At 40.8% G+C, this 22854-nt stretch overlaps 1 protein-coding gene and 1 long non-coding RNA gene across 4 annotated transcripts in view; both read left to right on the forward strand.

The window, feature by feature from the left end:
• LOC134799164 (uncharacterized) overlaps window positions 1–22854 on the forward strand; it is a 313576-nt gene that overhangs the window by 234984 nt on the left and 55738 nt on the right. The window lies entirely within an intron of this gene.
• On the forward strand, window positions 2340–22657 carry LOC134799107 (sodium channel protein Nach-like). 3 transcript variants are annotated; one of them, XM_063771504.1, is made up of 10 exons: window positions 2340–2530; window positions 10047–10253; window positions 10460–10637; window positions 11667–11812; window positions 15341–15476; window positions 18124–18273; window positions 19016–19208; window positions 20540–20726; window positions 21529–21644; window positions 22372–22657. In XM_063771504.1, exons 1-10 carry the CDS (start codon window positions 2352–2354, stop codon window positions 22494–22496), a joined length of 1617 nt encoding a protein of 538 aa, XP_063627574.1. In that variant the 5' UTR covers window positions 2340–2351; the 3' UTR covers window positions 22497–22657. The 3 variants fall into 3 exon arrangements, with proteins under 3 accessions (XP_063627574.1, XP_063627573.1, XP_063627572.1); XM_063771503.1 differs by lacking the exon at window positions 2340–2530 and adding an exon at window positions 2555–2690; XM_063771502.1 differs by lacking the exon at window positions 2340–2530 and adding an exon at window positions 2875–3010.

Below are 22854 nucleotides of genomic sequence, written 5' to 3' on the forward strand. Positions count from 1 at the left end.
ACCGCATGGCTGCGTCCCTTGTAGTGGCCGGCGCTGGCCCATCGTGTAGAGGAGCCATCAGATTGCGTTCGACTTGTTTTCTGTAATGATAAGTGAATACTCGTAATTAGTTAGAGTAATAGGTTTTCTCAATTAGAGTAGGCGTTGTCCGGCACACACTTGGCCGTTTTTTTTTATTTTATTTTTTTACCACTTGCTTGCACGAATAATAGTTTTAAATAAGAAAGGCCATCGACAATAGGTTTTCTACGATTTTAACAAGTCTATATAAGTTTCGGTTCGGCTATCAAGTTGACAAAGAGTCAAAATTTGTGACTCTCCACGGAAAAAGATGCCTTATGACGGCTGACGCTTACGTCGCATACTTCGCATAGCACCGCAATAGTATTGGAGCGGCGTTAATAATAGCGTAAGCGCCACGTAAGCGCCAACCGCCATAAGGTATTTACGCCTTTACCCGTGGGACGTCACATTTAATTGGGGCCTATGTACCTATACTATGTGTGTCAGGAGACTATAGAGCCAACTTTAACTTTGTAAGGTTTTAGTTAGTCTGCCCTTGCAAATATAGCGTATAACTAGGTGTGAATTATTTCATAGCATTGCCCTTGGTTAAAACGAGTACAAATACAATATAAAAAATAAAATTTTGCGTTAGTTAACCCCCTCTTAAGTCTTAACTGAATGTCATAGAATTTTAAATATGTACCTATGTTTATAATTGATTTTATCATTGACAACGAAATTAAAATAGTTTACGGCGCTTGTACACGCGATGGTAGTTTTAGAATTTATTCTCTACGATCATCAACTGTGTAAGTTCATAGAAATGTTTACTACTAATTTATTATAAGTAAAATTTGTCACAGCACATTTTTTAGACTGGCAAAAAAATTGCCGAAGTCATTTCATAAATAACTGAACACACTGTACACTTTATCACTACACCTTATATAAAACAGAGTCCCCCGCCGGGTCTGATTCGGGAAATGATTTAGAGATTCACTAGATATGAAATAGTAAAGATATCTGACGTTCCACGACAAAACGTACCTTATGGCGGCTGGCGCTTACGCTATTATTAACGCCGCTCCAATATTCAGCCGGGGCAATGGTACCTTTTGCAGCGGAACGTCACATAATCTTTACTATTTTATATCTATTGAATCACAAATTCATTTCCCGAATCGCGCCGTGTGTGTATGTATATGTTCGCTCGAAAACTCCTGAACGGATTTTCATTTTCACCTATCACTAGAGTGATTCTTGAGGAAGGTTTAGGTGTCTTCTTCTTTGTCGGTTCCTCAAGGCTGAGGGTCGTGACCATCAGGAGTGCAGTTCTTCACCACCGCTCTCCAAACCCCCCTGTCTTGGGCCAGCTGTATTGCCCCCTGGATGTTGACGCCCGTAGCGTCGCGTATGGCATCAGACCACCGAGTTGGAGCCCTGCCTCTACTTCTTCTTCCTTCGACGCACCCAACCAGAACGAGCTTTTCAAAACTGGACGGGTCTTGGCGCGCAACGTGGCCAAAGAAGGTCAATATTCTCTGGAAGCATGTAGTTGAAAGCCGGGTGGTAATATGAAGCTCTTCGAGAATAGACGCGTTGGTGCGGCGTTGCGTCCAGGATATGCCCAACATTTTGCGCCAGCACCACATCTCGAATGCGTCTATTTTTGCTCTCACACGTGGTTTCCATATCCATGTCTCATCCAATCTGTCATGGTTTAGGTGTAGGTAGGTATAATTGGTTAAGGTTTTGTGTAACCCGTGCAAAGGTTACATGTAGAAGATCCGGGGCCCCACAGTGAGATGATCGCATGTACCTTGTAACCACGCAGATGGATCCTATGTTCTGTTGTCTGTAATTGTGTAAACTATTTGCTTTCCTAACAATATATTCCTAGTTATAGCAACCGTGTCTCCCAATTGCAGTTTTTCGTATTTTCCACTAACCTACACCTACGCGTTGTACATTCAGACCGGGCGCTAGCGGCCGTTACGGAGCTCAAAAGCAAAAGTGTAGTCTGCCTCTTTCACACTCATGAAATGGTCATACATTCCAGATCTGTGGGATTTATATATACTTACGTGTCGTGGCCTTAGAATTGATTATTACATGATGTGGCTATATAGCCACGTTTCATGAAATACCTACTCGGTTGGCCACATCAAACCTAACCTAACCATATCATGAAGTGATCCATTCTAAAATGGCATTTCATGAAATGATCACAAAATCTATGATCTGGCCACGACTACGAAGTCAGTGCAAAGTTAGCGTGGTCGGGTTCAATATTTCAGAACAGAACAGAACTATATTACAGGACCCGTAACATGGACAACTTCAACATGAAACGAAACAATACGTGGTGGCAGAAATACAGGCACGCCAAGAACCATCGCAGCCGGCTGAGTATGGAGATGGTACTGCGCAGGAGCTTCGCGCAGGTGCTGCAGGACTATGTGCAGCACTGCTCACTCGTGGGGCTCAAGCAGGCGTGCGAGCGGGACATCCCGATCCGGCATCGGTAAGGATTCGAAATACAACGCCAACAACCATCCCAGCCGGCTCAGTATGGAGATGGTACTGCGCAGGAGCTTCGCGCAGGTGCTGAGGGACTATGTGCAGCACTGCTCACTCGTGGGGCTCAAGCAGGCGTGCGAGCGGGACATCCCGATCAGGCATCGGTAAGGATTCGAAATACAACGCCAACAACCATCCCAACCGGCTCAGTTTGGAGATGGTACTGCGCAGGAGCTTCGCGCAGGTGCTGAGGGACTATGTGCAGCACTGCTCACGCGTGGGGCTCAAGCAGGTATGCGAGCGAGACATCCCGATCAGGCATCGGTAAGGATTCGAAATACAACGCCAACAACCATCCCAGCCGGCTCAGTATGGAGATGGTACTGCGCAGGAGCTTCGCGCAGGTGCTGCGGGACTATGTGCAGCACTGCTCACTCGTGGGGCTCAAGCAGGTGTGCGAGCGGGACATTCCGATCAGGCATCGGTAAGGATTTGAAACAAATGTTTAGTAAATCGTCATAAACCGAAGAAGACTATGACAATGTAAAAGATGAAAGTTAATTCTCAAATTGTCTATAAGTACTTACTCGTACAAATAAGTATTTATACAATTTACTAAACTTTGTTATGAAAAATGTCATCCTATCTGCCACGCATTCTCTGTTGGATATACCTAAGCGTTCTCCAAGGATCTCCATGACGACAGACCGTGCGTTGAATTAATATCCACCAGTTTCTTTTTTTAACCGACTTCCAAATCCCAAAGGAGGAGGTTATCAATTCGGTTGTATGTTTTTTTTTTAAATGTTTGTTACTCTATATCTCCATCATTACTGAACCGATTATGAAAATTCTTTTTTTGATTGTATGTATATGCATACAGATTGGTCCCGTTTTTTTCAAAACCCAGTTCTGATGATGGGATCCATGAGGAATCGAGGGAACTCCTCAAATCAACAAGGCATACATATAGTGATTTTTGTGTTTTTATCAATAAACCAAGCATATACATTCAAAAAAGTAACATTTGAGGAAGTGGAACTGCTGATGATGACCAGAACGAAACTCTTTAACGACGCATAGCTCGCGTTTGGCGATTTTTCCTCTTCGTTATGTTTGTTAAGCAAGTTAGGTTTTTAAGCCATATTTATGTCAAGCTCAAGTTCTGAAGATGGGATCCATGAGGAATCGAGGGAACTCCTTTAAAAACTGTCGCAATAGATGAAATGGAACTGCTGATGATGATCAGTACAGAACTCTTCAACGAGGCATAGTAGGTACCTACACGTTTGGTGATTTCGAATTTCGATTTTGACTTGGACTGGGACCCGGACTCGGACCCAGACCCGGACTCGTACCCGGATCCGGTTCGGACCCGGACCTGGACTCGGACTCGGACCCGGACTCGGACTTAAACCCGGACCTTGACCCGGAAAACCACTATGATACCTAAACTAAATAAACCACTATGATTACCTACCATAAAATGTAGGACGTAGGTAGGTATAAAGTATGATGATGCCCATGGTCTAATAAAACATGGTCTTCCATTCCCAGAGTGACACGGGCCTACGTCACAATAACATTGCCACTTTATTTCAACATAACATGTTACATGGGTACATTATACCTATGGTTAATAAGTTAAAATATTTCTTTATAATTTTATAATTTTCATTTATATGTATTTTAGCTTAAATTTTACAATAACACGTCATTTTTAATTACTCGTTAGCAATATCTTCCGATTCACGAAAGAAATTTCAGACTTTCGGGTAATTCTGTTTATACTACTGGCAACACAGCCCATATAACCATTCCAGTCGCAGAATCACAAAGTGGTAACTAAATGTCAGATGTGTCGTAACAGAGTCCACACAATGTGTCTAGAATTGTTTCGAAACAAAGTGTCGTCGCCGTGTCTACACTTTTCCGTAACAAGGTGTCGACACATTTGTGTGCACTTTGCGTGCGGTTTGCGACTAAATCTGACAGCAAATTTGTGACAGCAAATGTCAATATAAAATACCTCTTGAAAACCAAGGTTTGTCAAACTACTATTAGTGTCTCGTGTGCTCGTAATTCTAGTAAGTCATCATGGGCAATGCAAATGATAATAATCGACCGAAACCATATAAACACCCAACACCCGTCAACCTTTTACAGAAAAGTTTTTAAAGAAATTCAATAAGCTACTTAGGTCAGGCAACGAATGCTCCAAAAGTTGTAGAGGGAAATGCTCGGAACACAATTTTTGACTCCGTAACTCGGTTTGACAAGTTAGGAGGTGAACATATCAAAAGTCCCCGGCCGTAGCCCTTGAGCGGGGGGGAGAGAGGGGGCTTTGAAGGTCCCATTTTCCCGTTTTTCGATTATATCTCGGAAACTATGCATCTCAGCGACATGGCCACTTATACAAAATGAAAGTTAATTTAATTTGTTACAAGTTTATTCAGTCAATTTTTTCGATATGTTGAATAGTTTTTGAGATATCCGCTCTTGAAAGTTTATTTAGGGCTCTCAATTTTATCTTGATATATCTATATCAGTGAAGGTGCTAGGCCGTGTTTGGTATCGTTTTCGTATAAATCTGGGGTGCTGAATCCATTTAAGATATCACATTGACACCATTCCACAAAATAAAAATAAATCTTTTTAGGGTTCCGTACCTCAAAAGGAAAAAACGGAACCCTTATAGGATATATCACTCGTGCGTCTGTATGTATGTCCGTCTGAATACACAAAATAGTTCTTTACCTATAGACGACAGGAAAACCTATTAGAAATGTGCAGTCAAGCGCGAGTCGGACTTAATGTACGGAACCCTTAATACGCGAGTCCGACTCGCACTTGGCCGGTTTTTTGAAACTCTTCTTGACGCTTAACCGCTGAACCGATTTTGTTGAAATTTGGTATAGAAATAGTTTGCGTCCCGGAACAGGACATAGGATAGATCTTATAACCAAAATCATCTTTTGAAGGTGTGAAAAGTGGCGTGGAAATTTGTACGGGAAATCAATAACCGCTGAACCGATTTATATGAAATTTGGGATGGTCTACATCTTTGATTTAGTTAAAAATGATGAAAAAACATGACTTCAAACCTAAACTTAAACAGTATTAACTTCAAGAAGTCAATTCTGAATTCCCCCCTACACCTCATTTCACACCTTTAAAGGATGATTTTTGAGATAACTTATTATATCCTGTCTCGGGACTCAAAATATATGTGTACCAAATTTAAATTAAAACTGTTCAGCAGTTTAAGCGTTAAGAGGAGTTTAAAAGAAAGTATTTTAATAAGTTTATATGTTTTTACTTCGGAATGGTGTCAATGTGATACCTTAACTAAATTTGGTACTGCGAATTTATACGAAAACGATACCAAACATGGCCTCGTAGCTTTACTGTTGTAGAAGTCAAAATAAAATTGAGAGCCCTAAATTCTTATTACTTGGCCAAACTTGTGTAGAAGGAAAAGGTAAAATAAAAGTCTTCGGCAGGAATATAAGACACAAATATATTTTTTTTTTGCGTTACTATTTCATTCATCAAATATAAACATACCTTGATTATACTATTCTAGTGAGATCCTCATAGATAAACAAAAACATGTACTTAAAAAATTACAAGGTCGAAATGTCACGGAACTTGTGAGAGTAATATGTGAAATAAAAAAATTTTATGACAAAAAAAAACTGGACACAATTTAAGAATCACCCAATTGCGTCGAGGAATCATCTGTATTTTTTGCTTGTTTCATTACCTCCTCGCTTCTTTTTTGTCCTTTGTATTCTGTAGCAATTTGTTAGATCTGAAAATAAAGATAACTTGCGTCGTCACGGATGTCGATTTATAGGTTTTAGGGAGTGCAGAATTCGAAAACGATGATCATTTTATAATCCAAGATGGCCGCTACGTATTTTGTCATAAAAGTCATAAAAGGAATCTAAAATGGTTATCATTTTCTAAATCTGCGCCCCCCAAAACCTATAAAACGACACCCATGACGACTTTTATGACATAGTGCATGGCCGCCATTTTGGATTTCAAAATGGTCATCATTTTCGAAATCTGCGCCCCCTAAAACCTATAAAACGACATCCATGACGACTTTTATGACATAGTGCATGGCCGCCATCTTGGAATCCAAAATGGTCATCATTTTCGAAATCTGCGCCCCCTAAAACCTATAAAACGACACCCATGACGACTTTTATGGCATAGTGCATGGCCGCCATTTTGGATTTCAAAATGGTCATCATTTTCTAAATCGGGGCCCCCTAAAACCTATAAAACGACATCCATGACGACTTTTATGACATAGTGCATGGCCGCCATCTTGGAATCCAAAATGGTCATCATTTTCGAAATCTGCGCCCCCTAAAACCTATAAAACGACACCCATGACGACTTTTATGGCATAGTGCATGGCCGCCATTTTGAGTTCCAAAATGGTCATCATTTTCAAAATTGGGGCCCCCTAAAATGTATAAAACGACATCCATGACGACTTTTATGACACAGTGCATGGCCGCCATTTCGGATTCCAAAATGGTCATTATTTTCGAAATCGGCACTCCCTAAAACCTATATATCGACACCCATCTCGACTTTTATGACAAAGTGTTTTGCTACCATCTGCATGCAAGACATTTCTATTATTTTTACGTACAAAAATGGCCCCCTGTCAACTTTCAATCGAGATTTAATCGATAATTTATTCGATTAATATTCAGATTAATTCAATTTCAATCTATGTTAGGTCGACTAAACTAATCGCGATAAAATTTGAGAATTAACTTTTTTTATTCCATTAATTAGTCGAATAAACAGTTAATCGATTAATGCCCATCTCTGACCACGGAATTTTTACACTTTGAGAATATCTGAAAACAAATCAACACAAGGAGCCATTTTGCAAATCCAGTAACATACCAGTAACTTTGTTATTACTTTTGACAGCGCGTGTCATGTGTCAACACAGAGTCGACACAAAGTCGAAACATTGCAACTACTTTGTGACTGCAATATTTCTCAGCCTTAAACCATATTTATACATCATAATTAACAAGTTTCGTAGTATGTAAAGCGTTATTTCTGTTATTTAAGTATAATATACGCATCGAAGTACTAAAAATGCTTCAAATAATATAGTTATGAACACAGGCACTGAGAAGTAAACAATTTCATTTCCGGCTAAACTAAAACAATGTGGTGGCGCGTTGATTATATTACACTTAGTTTATCAAATTACTCGAGCAGTTTAATTCCCCATAATAATTTAAGTCCTATTGTAATATAAATGCAAACAATATATAATTACGTCTTGTAATCCGTTTTAGAGATGGCGTATTAATGTCACTTATTTTTATTTAAGTATTTTTCCATCTGACAGTTTCCATTTGACAGGAACAAAATGAACGAATGAACGAATGATTTTGGCATAAAGTAGTCGCAAACCCGAAACAATGTGTGCACACGGCGACCACACTTTATGTCACTTTGTGTCATGTGTCGACCCTTCCCCATTTCTGGTAACTGTGTCGACACGGCGACGACTCTGCGACTGGAATTGTGACCGAAACAGACGGTGTCGACACAAGATGTGTCAACACCGCGTCGTAACGGCGACTGGAAATGGTTGTATGGGAGGATAGCGCTGTGCACATTTGACAATTCGGATCTAGATAACTTCATGCCCTGACCGTCATCCTTGTCGAACGCGTGTTAATTGTTATTTCCTTCTCGCTCAGTGTCAGCAGTCGCAGTGTTTTCCAAACTTTTCACGTCGTAAGCTTGGTAATTAATGTGTAACTGTGAATTAGTTTTTTAAACGTTTGTCTTGTATAGATAAATAAAGTTTAATTTAATACATTAGATTTGTTTTATTTTACTATGTTTCTACATGAATAACTTAAAATTAATGCCGTTAAAATAATTTTCACCGTTGGTTAAAATTCTCCCACATTTCAAAGTCTGAGAACCTGTAAACAGCATGATGACGTAGGCGCGTGTCAGTTAGGTCATACGCGAATCTCGGAATGGAGTACCTGCAGGCGGAGTATATTATTATACCATGATGATGCCAAATCCCTCCCGCTCAAATCCCCGTACACCGCATCGCATGCGCCGTTAAGTGGGTTAGGTTAGGTTTGAACTGCGATCCTCACGGAACCGAACAAAAGTGGGTTAGGTTAGGTTAGAACTACGAGCCTTACAGAAACGAAATGCTACTAGAAAAGTGGGTTTTATTAGGTTCGAACTGCGATCCTCACAGAACCGAACTGCTATCAGAGAAGTGGGTTAGGTTAGGCTAGAACTACGACCCTTACAGAAACGAAATGCTACTAGAAAAGTGGGTGGTTTTACCTCCTTTTCTACATAGTGCACCATCTACCACAATCTTTCACCGGGCCCCATAGAAGTCGGTTTTTTTATCTTAAAAATTATTCAGTTAGGTAATACTACAATATTCACCTGATGTTCTGCATGTGGTCCGCGTTAGTCAGTTGAACCTTTAGGACAAATATAACTGGCGAAAATACGGACTTACCAATCACTCCAACCAGGTTTCCTTGCTCATCTTAGAAACTTCTCCTTTTATCACTACATTCACAATACCTATACTCAAGTTATAAGTACAATAAAAAAAAACGTTTTGCTTTGTAATTAATTTCAGTTTTTATTTTCACATGTAAGTATGTATCTATGTATCTTATAAAGGTTATTTTAAAGTAATCTGATGTGACGTGTCGTGATGTGACATGTTTGTTTTCTTTTTGCGCCCATATTTTCAAAAATCAGAATGAAGGCCGTGTGGTGCCGTGCGGTGCTTTGATAAAAAAAATATCAGGAGGAACAAGAGAGTCTGTTCGGAAAGAGAAATCAAGAGACGTGGAATCTGCGTGGAATGTATTGGGCCCCAAACATTCCACGACTGTTCTCTTTCCGCACAGAGTCAAACTAATGAACCTAAACCTGCCTTTTGTTTTTTTAGGGGGGAAATGCTTTACGCATACCACCCGGCGCGGGGACGGGCCGGGATGGTTATGTGGGACTCCCTGTTGTGGGCTAATGAGACCCCAGGTTTGCCCACTAAAACCCCTCTGTTGCCGCCTCGCTGCTATATGGCGAGGTCCCAGGAACGCCGAAGTACTCTTCCGCAACTAACCTAAACCTGCCTACCTTAACTAATGTAAACCTACTTTCCTTGAAGCGTTCTTTGACCCATAAAAATATGTTGCACTGATACCATAGGACTCATAATATGAAGGCCCGACCACAAATGTGCTGATGATCAAGTACAATTTTTACGGAAGGGTTCTGACTGCTGATGTATTTATCATGCTGCATGATTAGTGTGGCCGTTAATTTGCTGCTAAAATAGAGTGTCAGCCACCTGATACCACTTGACCACGCTCTTATATACTACATAGCCAGTACAAATCCAGTCCCCATAGCCATAGACGGTCAGGACAGGATGATAGGTATTGACCAATTTTTCTTTGCTGTAATAGAGTCTTCTGGATAATTTTAACCGCCCTCACCTACGGCGCTGTCATCTACATGCTCATGAATATATGGAAGGCGACTTTAAGCAACCCCCTGATCGTGACCATGGATTCCTCCACGTATCCCATCGCGGAGATCGACTTCCCTGCCGTCGCTCTGTGCAATATTAATCGAATTAGTATGAAGGCCGTTAAGAAGGGTGCGGCGGAGATGTAAGCATACGGCTCGGCCACGACTTTGCGCGACCGGCGACGGCGGCGGCGGCAACCATAGGTTGGAGCGACACAGCGGACCTTTCGTTCCCACCTATAGTAGCCGCCGTCGCCGGGCGCGCAAAGTCGTGGCCGAGCCGTTACTACCGCTCCCTCTCGAGTTTCAACTCTGTTAATTGAAATCTTTAATTAAGATACTGTTTCAGTTACCAAAACAAGAAGAAAAAACATCCAAACGCCACCCTGAACGACTTCGAATGGTATATGTTGCAAGCCGGTCGGCTCTTGGACTATTCCTACAACGAAACTCTTAGACTACGTCTGCTGAAGTTTGCCACTCAGAACGCGGAAGCCTCGCATAAAATAATAGAGGGTATGGAACGGGTAAGACGACGACGCTTCCATACAAACGTTTGCCATTTTTCTCTCTGGATATTAACATTATACCAAATACACAATTTGACGTTAATAAGTATGACGATAATGATGATGGTCCTGGTCCTGATCGATTTCGGCCACAGCGACTGTGTGCTCTGGACTAGGCAATTTTTAATTCGCGTTAAATATTAGAGTGTAGCTATCCACTCTTTGCTGCGCCCTTATGTTGGCTCACGTAGACAGTCGCCAACAGATATATCGGAGCGGCCGTGGTGCTCAAAAATATCTGAACACGCACTCTAATGCCTTGACATTACAGGCGTGTTCAGATATTTGTGAGCACCTTGGCCGCTGCCATACACGGTGGCCAAAAAATAAGTGCATTCCCGTTGCTAGGGAGGTTTCGGGATTAAACTGAGCAACTTTTACTATGGTGGGTACCCCGAAATCGCGATAAAAAAATTTACCCTCCCATAGAAAATGGACCAGCCAAAATGTATGAAACAGCCAAAAATTTTTTCGCGATTTCGGGGTTGGTCCCATAGTAAAAGTTAACGTTAGGTGACAGTCCATTTCCAACGACAGCAGCACTACCATTCTTTTTACTATGGAAATTGACAATAACACCGACGCGTTCGTACTAGTAGTGCAGCTGCGGTCAGAAATGGAATGTGACTAGGGTTGCCAGATGGTCGGGATTTGGCGGGATTCTCCCGATTTTTAGCATGTGTTCCCGATTCCCGACAAAGTGAAAATTGTCCCGAAAAACAGCTTCACGTTATAAAACAATAATTTCAAGTTCCGGACTGTCGTCGAGCGAGCGAACTGACGTAGTGCCAATAATGTAAAATATCGTTGTTTTTAATACACTTACTTTAATTTGAATGTTTTTTTTTCCCGACTTAAGTCCCGAAATCCCGAAAAATTTATATTGTTTCCCGATAATAGCGCCTTTCGATCTGGCAACCCTAAATGTGACCCTTAAGGTAACATCGAAAAGTTGTATGTCTGGTAATTTATGTTGTCATTTGACAGCTGGCTCCATCCTGCGAAGAAATGCTGCTGCGTTGTTCCTGGAACGGGCAAGAAGTGAACTGCAGCCATATTTTCACCACGCGGCGCACTATTCTGGGGCACTGTTGTGCATTCAACTACGTGCTTCAGTACAACTCTATGGGCAGGTATATAAATTCGTCTACAGTCTATTAAGCTACATTATGTAGAGCTGTCTGGCTAGCATAAGTTGCGTTCTCACTTCTCTCGCGCGAGGTCGCGCAAGACGTATGGAGTATTGGAGTCGCGCGAGAGAACGCAACTCATTCTAGCAGGCCTGGTAGTAGTGACTTTGTTGGCTTGGGCTGGCGAAGTGAAAAAAGTTCACAAAATTTGACATTTATGGTAGCACACAAGGCTCACCGATTGTCTGTTAAAAGATCTTTGCCTACAATCTCAGAATAAATAATACCTAGTACTAGGTACCTACAGAAAGCCGTCTAGCGCGAGGAGGCATCCATCCATTCCGTAGCGGTGCGCGGCAACTACTACTGCTCTAGACACCAAAATTGGTGTGGGCCGCGTCGCGGAGTGAGCCACGCCTGTACAGTGCGGGGGCAATAAGTTACAGTACCTATAGAGGTCGTGAACACATTTATCGAATTATGTCAGGTGACCCGGGATGCTTCAGGCCTTGGGTTTTTAAATAGGTAACAAAGATACGGAATAAATAACTATGTTAATCTTTATTCCTATGTTCCATTAGATTTTGAACCTTGACCAATGCGCATACGGTTGTTCTTCGTCTTATCTTTTACAGTCTCCGAGGGCCACGAAAAATGCTCCGAGCGAATATGCTTAACACCTTAACGCCGGAGCATCATCTGCCATATTTTTGTGAAAAAGAAATGAATAGCGGTATAGGGACCGTGCGGGTCTGCCATCTTGTGGCCAACATCGGAAACAGAGCAAGTGCTGCTATCACATTATATTAATATACTCTTTGCTGCTATCTACCGTTCTCGCACGTTTTCTTGTGCATAGTAAGTTTTGCCATCTTGTGGGCTACAGCGGAAGCATAAATTTAACATGTACGCCTCGCGCCAAAAATCTCACCGCTCCTGTGCTGCCCCCTATAGTTCATGCACGCTCCCTATTTGCGGTCAATGCCGCCAAGGATCAACGTCAAAAATTTGATCGATACGTTTTTCGTGGCCGAAGCATTAAGACTACAAAAAGCTATTGAAAATTTAAAATAATGATAATACGGGTTCTGGTGATTTTATTATAATGTATTTTTGTGCCAACGTGTCTGACCGAGTTGTAGGTATTGAATATTGACGCAAAAACTGAAACGTTTACATCGGAAAGGAAAAAAAGGCATTATTCGAAAGCAAAAATAGATGGGTCAAACAGATCACTGTGTTATGTCTTTCCTGTAGACATACACAAGAGTTAAGGGCTATAAAGGTTAATTTTCTTATTTAACCCTTATCCACGTGAAAAGGTCCTCCTTTTATTTAAAGAACTATGATAAAATCGTTACTTACATGCCCACAAGCTGTTAACTATTGCCCACAGGAGAGAAAACTAGTGTGTTATCGCGAACAGCACATTTTTCTATCCTGTGGGCAATAGTTAACAGCTTGTGGGCATGTAAGCAATGATTTTATCATAGTTCTCTAAATAAAAGGAGGACCTTTTCACGTGGATAAAGGTTAAATAAGAAAATTAACCTTTATAGCCCTTAACTCTTGTGTATGTCTACAGGAAAGACATAACACAGTGATCTGTTTGACCCAGATACTGATTTTGTATAGAACACAACAACAAACAAGGCAAAATTATAAATCGGTCATTGTAAGCCAATGTCAATGCCATACAGAAGTCAGCTTCAATCTGCAATACAAACATCTTTTAGTAAAGAACTGTCTTAAGATAAACAATAAACAGGCGCTATAAGTTTTTATCTATACTGATTTTTAGGGTTCCGTACCCAAAGGGTAAAAACTCCCACCCTATTACTGCTATTACTAATAATAGCTGGTTTGTTAGTGCACGACACCTTGCATTTTGAGACTATGCGCTCAAATGCGCTGAAACTTGGCACAGTTGATTGTTAGCTGGTCTTGAGCAGATACAGACCGGGAGCCGTCGAGAGCCACCTCTCATTTAGTGGGGGGGGCGGGGGAGGGGGGAAAGATCGACGCTGCGGCGCTTCACTTGGAGCAACATTTCTCTAAAACTGTACCTATTAGGGCATGTAATACATCATTTTCGGATAAATTGGGGATGAAGAATCTATTTTAAGAACAAAAACAATGCACTATCTAACAAAAAAAAATAATAAAGTAGAAAAGACTAAAAAACATATTTTTTATTTTTTTTATAATCACCAATTTTTTTTCAAAGTGTAGCAGGAATCTGAAAACAAAAAATACAGTCGTAAAGCTACACTTATTACGTTTAAAAAAATGTATAGTTTATTATACAAAACTGTTGATAAATGGGAGATAAAAAATAATATAAAGCGTGAGTCAGAGTGATCTCAATACAAAATATTATTAAGGTGGGAAAGTTACTTATAATTTGTTCTACAATCGTTCTTTTTTTTAGTTTTTCGTTAATAACTCGTAAACGGTAGCCCGGAGCAAAAAAATATCTTTTACGTAAATAATCTGTTTCAGATTTCTTATAAAATTAGTGCCACTTTTTTTCGCTAGGATCAATATTTAAAAAAAATATTGAAGGGAGAAAATAAATTCTAAGGTCCCCTTTTTTAGTAATTCGTAAATAACTCGTAATCGATGGCCAATAGCAAAAAATGTTTTATTACATGAATAATTTACATAACATTTCCTACAAAAAAGGTTATTCAAACTTTTTCGCTAGGATCAATATTTAAAAAGGGGACCTTAGAATTTATTTTCTCTCTTTGATATCGTTTCAGTCATATTATTTACGTAAAAGATATTTTTTTGCTCCGGGCTACCGTTTACGAGTTATTTACGAAAAACTAAAAAAAATAAACGATTGTAGAACAAATTATAAGTAACCTTCTCACCTTCATATGAGATCACTCTGACCCACGCTTAATATATTTTTTTATCTCCCATTTATCAACAGATTTGTGTAATAAACCATATATTTTTTTAAACGTAATAAATGTAGCTTTACGACTATATTTTTTGTTTTCAGATTACTGCAACGCTTTTAAAAAAAAATGGTAATTATAAAAAAATCAAAAATACGTTTTTTAGTCTTTTCTACTTTATGCTTTTTTTTGTTAGAAAGTGCATTGTTTTTGTTCTAAAAATAGATTTCTCACATGCCCTAATAGGTATAGTTTTAGAGAAATATTGCTCCAAGTGAAGCGCGGAAGCGTCGAACTTCCCCCCTCCCCCCCACTAAATGAGAGGTGGCTCTCGATGTTTCCCGGTCTGTAAGTTTCAGCGCATAGTCTCAAAGTGCAAGGTCCCCATACAACGGTGTGCAGTAACAAACCAGCTATAAGACTCCACTGTCCGTCTGTCTGTCACCAGGCTGTATCTCATGATAGCTAGACAGACAAATACTAAAAACAAAATAAAATTAATATTTAAGTGTGGCTCCCATACAACAAACGCAATTTTTTGCCGTTTTTTGCGTAATGGAACCCTTCGTGCGCGAGTCGGACTCGCACTTGGCCGGTTTTTTATCAAAGACCTTTATTTCAGGCCAGACAAAAGCAAGAACGTGATCGCGAATGTGATGCGGCAAAAGCAGGCGGGCATGCATCGCGGGCTCATCGTAGTATTAGATCCGTTGCTGGAAGACTATGCCTATCCTCTGCGGAATGTGGAAGGGTTCGATGTAAGATTGTAGTCTGGTCATCTTGTGACAGCCACAGGAACCTGGTCAGGAGCAGGCGGGCATGTATCGCGGGCTCATCGGAGTGTTAGATCCGCTGCTGGAAGACTATGCCTACTATCCTCTGCGGAATGTGGAAGGGTTCGATGTAAGATTGTAGTCTGGTCCAGTGGCGTAGCTAGGAAGGGCGGCGGCGGGGCGGCCCGCCCCGGGTGTCACCCAATTAGGGGTGACACCCGACCGTGAACATCAGTAGTGTCATCTATAAAAATTCGTAAAACTGTGGCAAAATACAAAAAAAATACAAAAATTTTATTTCGTTACCAGGTATAGATGACACATAGGCTTAACAAAACAGTTTCACATAAAATATTACAATTTGGTTAGCAGTTGCCCTCACACTAGGTCAAGCCTGTGTCGTGAGGACTCTAGGAAATAGTAGTAGATTTATCAATAAGATGATGCGAAAAAAATACAGATAAAAAGCGAATTTACAAATATAAATGAGCTAATATAAATTAAACTATTTTTAAAAGCTAACAAACAATCTATGTTATTAACTTATTATTATAAACTTATGGTATAAGCTGTGCGAGCGTGGTAGTGTGTGTGTGAGTGTGTTTGTGTGTGTGTGTGTGTGTGTGTGTGTGTGTACGTGAAAAAGAGATGGTGTGCTTACTGCAAAGGTTTCAATGTATCTTCTGTTGCCTGGTACGAGAGAGAGATTAACCACATACGAACAATGGTCTGAAATTCTTTGACTGTCATATCTTGTACATTGAAGCGTTTTGATATGTGGTTATAAATAAACGGATGGAGGAATTGTGGGAAGCGTCTTGCATAAGGCGTTCTCGTTTATTTTGAGGGACTCGGAAGATCCTTTTACTGCGGTACGATGCGAAACCGGGCGAATTTAATGTGTTTCGATGCATTATCGTGGCTACCTTAAGGATAAACAACTGGCGGACTGAGAGGGTGTTAGTTTCGGACAGCAGTTGGTTTGTTGGGAATTGGAAGGGCTTCTTGTACATTACTTTTAATACTGACCTTTGTGCCCTTTCTATGCTAAGCATCGCTGTAATCGGCAGATTGCACAATCGCCATTATGGAAATAATATACAACGTGTCCACGAGGAATCCGAGAGATTTTGACAGTATATTCCTGAACATATTATTTAAAAACTAAAATGTCCTATCCTATAAACTGTTTTGGAATTCGCCTAGTTTCAGAGTCCAGTACCACCAGCCAGCTAAAAAAACATATTTTTATTGTTACTTAGTGCAAAGTGTTTTTTTGATGGCGATGTTGCTACTATGGGACCTAGTCCAAATATCCTTATTGATGGAATGTAAAAAAAAATACAAGTACACTTAACAAAAACTAGGTTTTACAAAAAAAAGTTAAAATTCTTTTTGAGTGAGAGTTTTACAAATGGCATTTATATTTTATGTACAAATACGTACAAAAAATCGAAAAAAGATTTTTTTTCGCGAATTTGACGTAAACTCTTAATATTTTTTCCTTATTTTGGCCTCGGAAATGCGTGGTTAAAATCTCTCGGGTTTCTCGTGGGCACCTGGTATGTAACAATAATATGTTGGTGCCTCGTAGATATTTTTTAATTCAGGACCATTGTAAAGGTTTTTTTCTTAAATTATGTGATTATTTCTGTAATTGCCAAAAAAGCTTAAAATTTTTTTGGGTGACAGTTTTACAAATTATAGCATTTACATTTTATATACAAATACATACAAATAATCGAAAAATATTTTTTTTGGCGAAATTGACGTGAACTCTTTTAGTATTTTTTCCTTAGTTTGGCCTCAGAAATGCGTGGTTAAAATCTCTCGGGTTTCTCGCGTGGGCACCTGGTATGTAACAATAATATGTTGGCGCCGCGTAGGTTTTTTTTTTATACAGAAAGGTTTTTTTTTATTATGTGATTATTTCTGTAATTGAGATACTACGAGTATGTCACTGTTTCTGTGACTGTGTGACTCAGGACTATTTGAAATTCATTGTAAAATGGGATTTTACAGAATCTCTTCCAAATCTCGCACTTGGCAAAAAAAGTTTTTACTTAATTTTTTTTTTACACAAATTATTTGTATATCTTTCACGGGACAATGATGACTCGGGAGGACCTTTGGGAGGCGTGCGCGGAGCCCAAGCCAACACGTAGATGCCCTTTTGACACTTATGAAATGTGGGTTACACCGAGCGGATGCTGTCCTTGCCCGACTGCCCGTGTCATAGAACTTTGTTGTGTAAATATGTAGGTACCTATGCAGCAATTTGTTTTTTATGTGCCGCTTTGTACTTTGTCACGTCCTCACGTCGGCAAACTGAAAGCCGCTACTGCCGCTATCTCATGGTATAATAATATACTCCGCCTGGTACTCCATTCCCGTCTTTTCTAGGTCACCTAACTGACACGGGCTTACGTCATCATGCGACAGCGCTATATGATAATATGCGATAGCGCTATATATAGCGGCCATGTTGTTGTGACGTAGCCCCGTGTCACTCTGGGAATGGAAGACCATGTTTTATTAGACTATGGCTATCTCATATTATTGTCATTTTAACAAAGTACCTACGAAGTGGTACAAAAATCAAATCCTTCACCGTTCTTTGTTTCTTTTGTAGATATTTCTCTTCGACCCAACTCACTTCGCGGATCCGAGCGGTGGGCGCGTGCTGCAGCGCTTGTCTGAGCCCAATGAAGTCACGGTTCTAGAACTGCGATCAGTCAAGCAAATCGCCACGGCAGAAGTCAGGAAGTACCCCCTTAGCACTGTGAGTTAACTTTCAAGTTTCACCCCGTTATTTATGAAACTTAGCAAACCTTTGTCATTCCCTTTCTAAAGAGCATGTTACACCTTTCTGAATTTAGTTACAGACAAGAGGGACGCCGCGATACGTGAGACACGTTAAGAGATATATCCTGCTATTACCACAGAATAATTAATAGTACTACCGTACAGAAAGGAAACTTCCTACAAAAACGAAGTTTGACAGCGGTTCAGGGTCGAATCATGCTGTTCCTTTCTAATATATGGCACTATCCCTTTCGGCTATTTAGGGTTGTCAAAAATCAAGAGATTATCTTATCTGTGGTCGTGCACGCAAAAGGAAGTCAAGTGGTGCCAACCCTAATAATTGCTCGGAGCAATGCTGAGCCGAGCGGAGCCGAGTTTGACCGAAGTCAGGAGTTTCGCACCCCTGCTATTACAAACACAAATTCAAAATTACAGATAAGGATAACATGAAAAATTTATTTACTTTTTTACGTGTTTCGGTGGCTGCCATTCCTCAACCCACCAACGGAGCGGCAGCTGATGTACACGAGGATTCATTACACATTGCCCTTAACCACTAGGTATACTAGTTTTCACCCGTTAGACTATTGGTCATGGAAATCGTTCCTGGCTCGCGGTCTATTACTTCTACCTTTCATTTCCTTTGGTTATATTAATTTTTAAGTATATAGATATTTTAGGTTTAAAAGGTACAATAAATATTGTATTGTTATTTCCAGAGGAAATGTCTCTTCCACGACGAGGTTCCCGAACACTTCGGGAATATGTACTCATATAGCGCATGCATTGCGCGCTGCAGGATCAAGACCATCCGGTCTCTCTGCAAGTGCACGCCTTACTTCTTGCCTGCTGGGAACAATGGCGAGACTGTCTGCTCACTGATGGATCTGTGGTGCCTCAACAAGTATAGAGGTTAATGAATGACCAAATACCAACAATATGATACAATTACCAACATCGCTATATGCTCTAAGGCGACACAAGTGGAATGCTCCCAAAGCGAAACACAACATACGTACCTACCTACATTCTGTTATGTAGGTATATCAGAAGGTAGACTAGCCATGCAGCCGCGAATATATGTCCTACAAGCCTCAAAAGGAGCATTCCACGCGCTGTCCCGTACAAACGCATTTTATTTCCTGTGTTGCGACTTTTTTTTCGGCATTGAAAGCAGGCGATAATTTTTATAGTAGAACCAACCCGTGTAGAACCAACTCCCGTTACAATCGGAGACTTTACACTTGAAGTTGTAGGCGATTATATATACCTAGGACAGACTGTCCAGTTAGGTAGGTCCAACTTCGAGAAAGAGGTTAATCGACGAATCCGACTCGGTTGGGCAGCGTTTGGGAAGCTACGGCACATCTTTTTGTCCAATATTCCGCAGTGTCTCAAGACGAAAGTCTTCGACCAGTGTGTGTTGCCAGTGATGACATATGGAACTGAAACGTGGCCGCTCAGCTTACTGTGTGCCTCATAAGAAGGCTCAAAGTCACCCAAAGGGCAATGGAGAGGGATGCTTGGAGTCTCTCTGCGTGATCGCATCAAAAATGAGGCCATCCGCAGCAGAACCAAAGTAACCGATGTAGCCTTCCGAATCGCTAAACTTAAGTGGCAGTGGGCGGGGCACATTGCCCGTAGAACCGATGGCCGTTGGGGCGGAAAGGTTCTCGAGTGGCGACCACGTACCGGAAGGCGCAACGTGGGTAGACCTCCCACAAGGTGGGCTGACGACCTGGTAAAGGGCGCGGGAGTCCGCTGGATGCGGGTGGCGCAAGACCGGTCATTGTGGCACTCTTTGGGGGAGGCCTATGTCCAGCAGTGGACGTCCTCTGGCTGATATGATGATGATGATGGTTATTATTTTTATGTGCATATTTTTGACCGTTTGTCATAGAAAAGGAAACTCTTATACCTGCAAACCTTTGAAAATTCGCGCTTGTACGGGACAAACGGTAGACAATTTCATGGAATGTCCCAAAAGTTGTTTAATTTCTCAGACAAATTAAATTCCTTAAGCAGGAATTGCAAATAATGCCTTACTTGGGAAAATTCGACTCATGGCGTGACCCGGGTGGCCCAGCGGTTTTAGACATCTGCCGCGATTGCAGAGGACGCTGGTTCGATGCCATCAGGCTGCCAGCCCTGGGCCCTAGAGGCCTTGGTCACTTTTTCCTTTATAAATGACACTTATTTCGGTTTACAACATACCCAATTTTCATTTCCGTTAACCGTTTCAGAAAAACTACTCTATTTCTACCCGTTCAACTCAAACGCCAAGATCGGGCTAGAGATGGAGCGCCTAGACTCCCTCAACTGTCCCGAGTGTCTGCCGGACTGCGAGTTGACGAAGCACTCCACCAAGTCGTCCGTGTTTCCGTTCAGGGATCGAGGACTCGGAGACCAGCCAGTGCTGCCGGACATCGCGTGAGTTGCTTCCGATTATAACGAACCAATAGAACGCGCATTCAGTTTAAAATGCCATCATTTTATGGACTTAAAAACATTGACGTACCTATATCTCAGGACTGGCCTTACGGGCAATAAGAATGGGGCATGAATGGGGCCAGTACAGCGGTGTGACACCGCTACAACGCGTTTGGTTGATGAGTTCGCAACACGCGCACAATTGGTCGCAACTAGTTGCAGCTAGTTAGATTGCACGATTGGCTCGAATTCGTGAGTGATACCGCTGAACTAATACAATTCTTAGTGCTCGTAAGGCCCGTCCTGAGATATACATCAAAGCTTCAAAAGCAGTTCCACTTTACAAAACGTCGTTTTCCGAGAGCAAATTAACGAGATAGCGCTTGCAACTTCAGGGGCGTCACATGAGCGTTGCAAATTCTTTAGAAACCTAATACAACACTCGTTTCTTGAAGAACCCCATATTGTATAATGCTAGTCCCTCCAGAAAACCGCAGTAAGTTCAGCCACTGAGTTCGCGGCAATTGTTTTTGGCGATAGAAATTCAAAATAACAAGTAAAGAAGTTTAGTTATCCATAGAGAATTAGAGATACAGTATTTTTTCAACTTTTAGCCAAACTCCACTAGCCAAAACCTTTCTATCGATCCATATGACTGCTCAGTGGTCGTTTCAGACTCTCTGAAGAAAAACTCTCTTCTACTCTACTCAATGGAGGAGAGAGAAACTCTGCCCTAAAGAGGTCCAGACTAAATAGTCCTGGATTTAAAACTGTCCCTGAAGGTGTATTTTTTATACCCCAGGAAAGGCCTGAACGTCACAGAATCAAGTAACCTAGCGATGGTGTATATCTATCAACCGACCAACGATGGAGTTTTGGACCGACTCGATGTGGTGTCCTACTGGTATGAAATACTGAGTAAGTATCCATAGATACAGAACAGCAATAAAGTAGGTACAGATGTAGTGATTAATTATTTTCCATCGTATTTTCACGGAAACGTACGAACGTGTCTTTTCCTATTTCAGTCAGTTTCGGTACCTACTAAAAGTACTGAGGTACGTTTTCGAGAAAATACGATGGAAAACAATTATGCACTAGATCTGTAAATTACACACACAGCTATACAGAGAGAGACACACAGATATACCTATATACCTATGTATAGCTGTGTACCTACTGGTACTACCCATACCTCTCGCGTCGAATGATGGTCCCTATGACAGTTCCTTAAAGTCTCTTTTGAATAGAATAGAATAGAATAGATTTTTTGGTTGGTCTTAATTAAAAAAAAAAGTATTGTAGTAGGTACGTTTTTATCGTCGTAGTTTATTACTCAAATCTTACATTTTTAAATAAATTCGCGAGTTAAAACTTCGTAAAGTTTTATGAATAAGGGGGTTAATTTATAAGGTGTACGTGCCGATTTCCGTTATTGACGGAATCTTGCTTCCATTTTGAAATGTAAATAAAGCCCGATGTAGACGACGCGAGAACTCGCATGCGAGTTTCATACCATTGCGGGTTTTGATCGGTCGGTTGAATTGGACGTAACCAACAGTCCGTAATGTAACTAAAATCGCATACGAGTTCGCGCGCCGTCTAAATTAGCCCTTAGAATGTAAATTGTATTTTTCTGCTTCAGGTAACATCGGCGGTTTTGCAGGCATCCTCGTCGGATTCTCTATCATTAGCGTAGTCGAAATCATTTATTATTTCGTCGTACGATTCATTCAAGTTCTGTGCTCGAACTGGAAACTATATCATTAAAATAAGAGTTATAGTGCGACATAAAATAGTAGAAATTAAATTAAATGGAACAAAAACAATTTCCATACTAGATTGTTGCCATGTTTAAGCATTTTACGTCAAAAATGTGACAGTTACGTAGGAAGTGGCGCCCTCAATAATTTTCTACAATTCCTTGTCAGACTATAAAATACTTTTACTTGGTCTCCCTTTCTTCTTAATATATCTAGAACAAAATAGATGCATACCTAAAGTAAGGAAGCGCTGAGCATTAAGAATTTCGTACATTAATCCTCCTGTTCCTATCTCTATTGCACGCGTATAATTAATTATATAGCTATCACACTCACACAGTTGCATTGACCGCCGGCATGGTGCG

The sequence above is a fragment of the Cydia splendana genome, chromosome 18 (assembly GCF_910591565.1).
Source record: "Cydia splendana chromosome 18, ilCydSple1.2, whole genome shotgun sequence".
In the NCBI taxonomy this organism is placed as follows: domain Eukaryota; kingdom Metazoa; phylum Arthropoda; class Insecta; order Lepidoptera; family Tortricidae; genus Cydia; species Cydia splendana.

Bases quoted from the DNA above. Each gene is read 5' to 3' on its own strand.
- LOC134799107 (XM_063771504.1), top strand. From the start codon at position 2,352: ATGAAACGAAACAATACGTGGTGGCAGAAATACAGGCACGCCAAGAAC. The intron at 2,531-10,046 runs GTAAGGATTCGA...TTGCTGTAATAG, and splicing joins GACATCCCGATCCGGCATCG to AGTCTTCTGGATAATTTTAA. The intron at 18,274-19,015 runs GTGAGTTAACTT...TGTTATTTCCAG, and splicing joins GGAAGTACCCCCTTAGCACT to AGGAAATGTCTCTTCCACGA.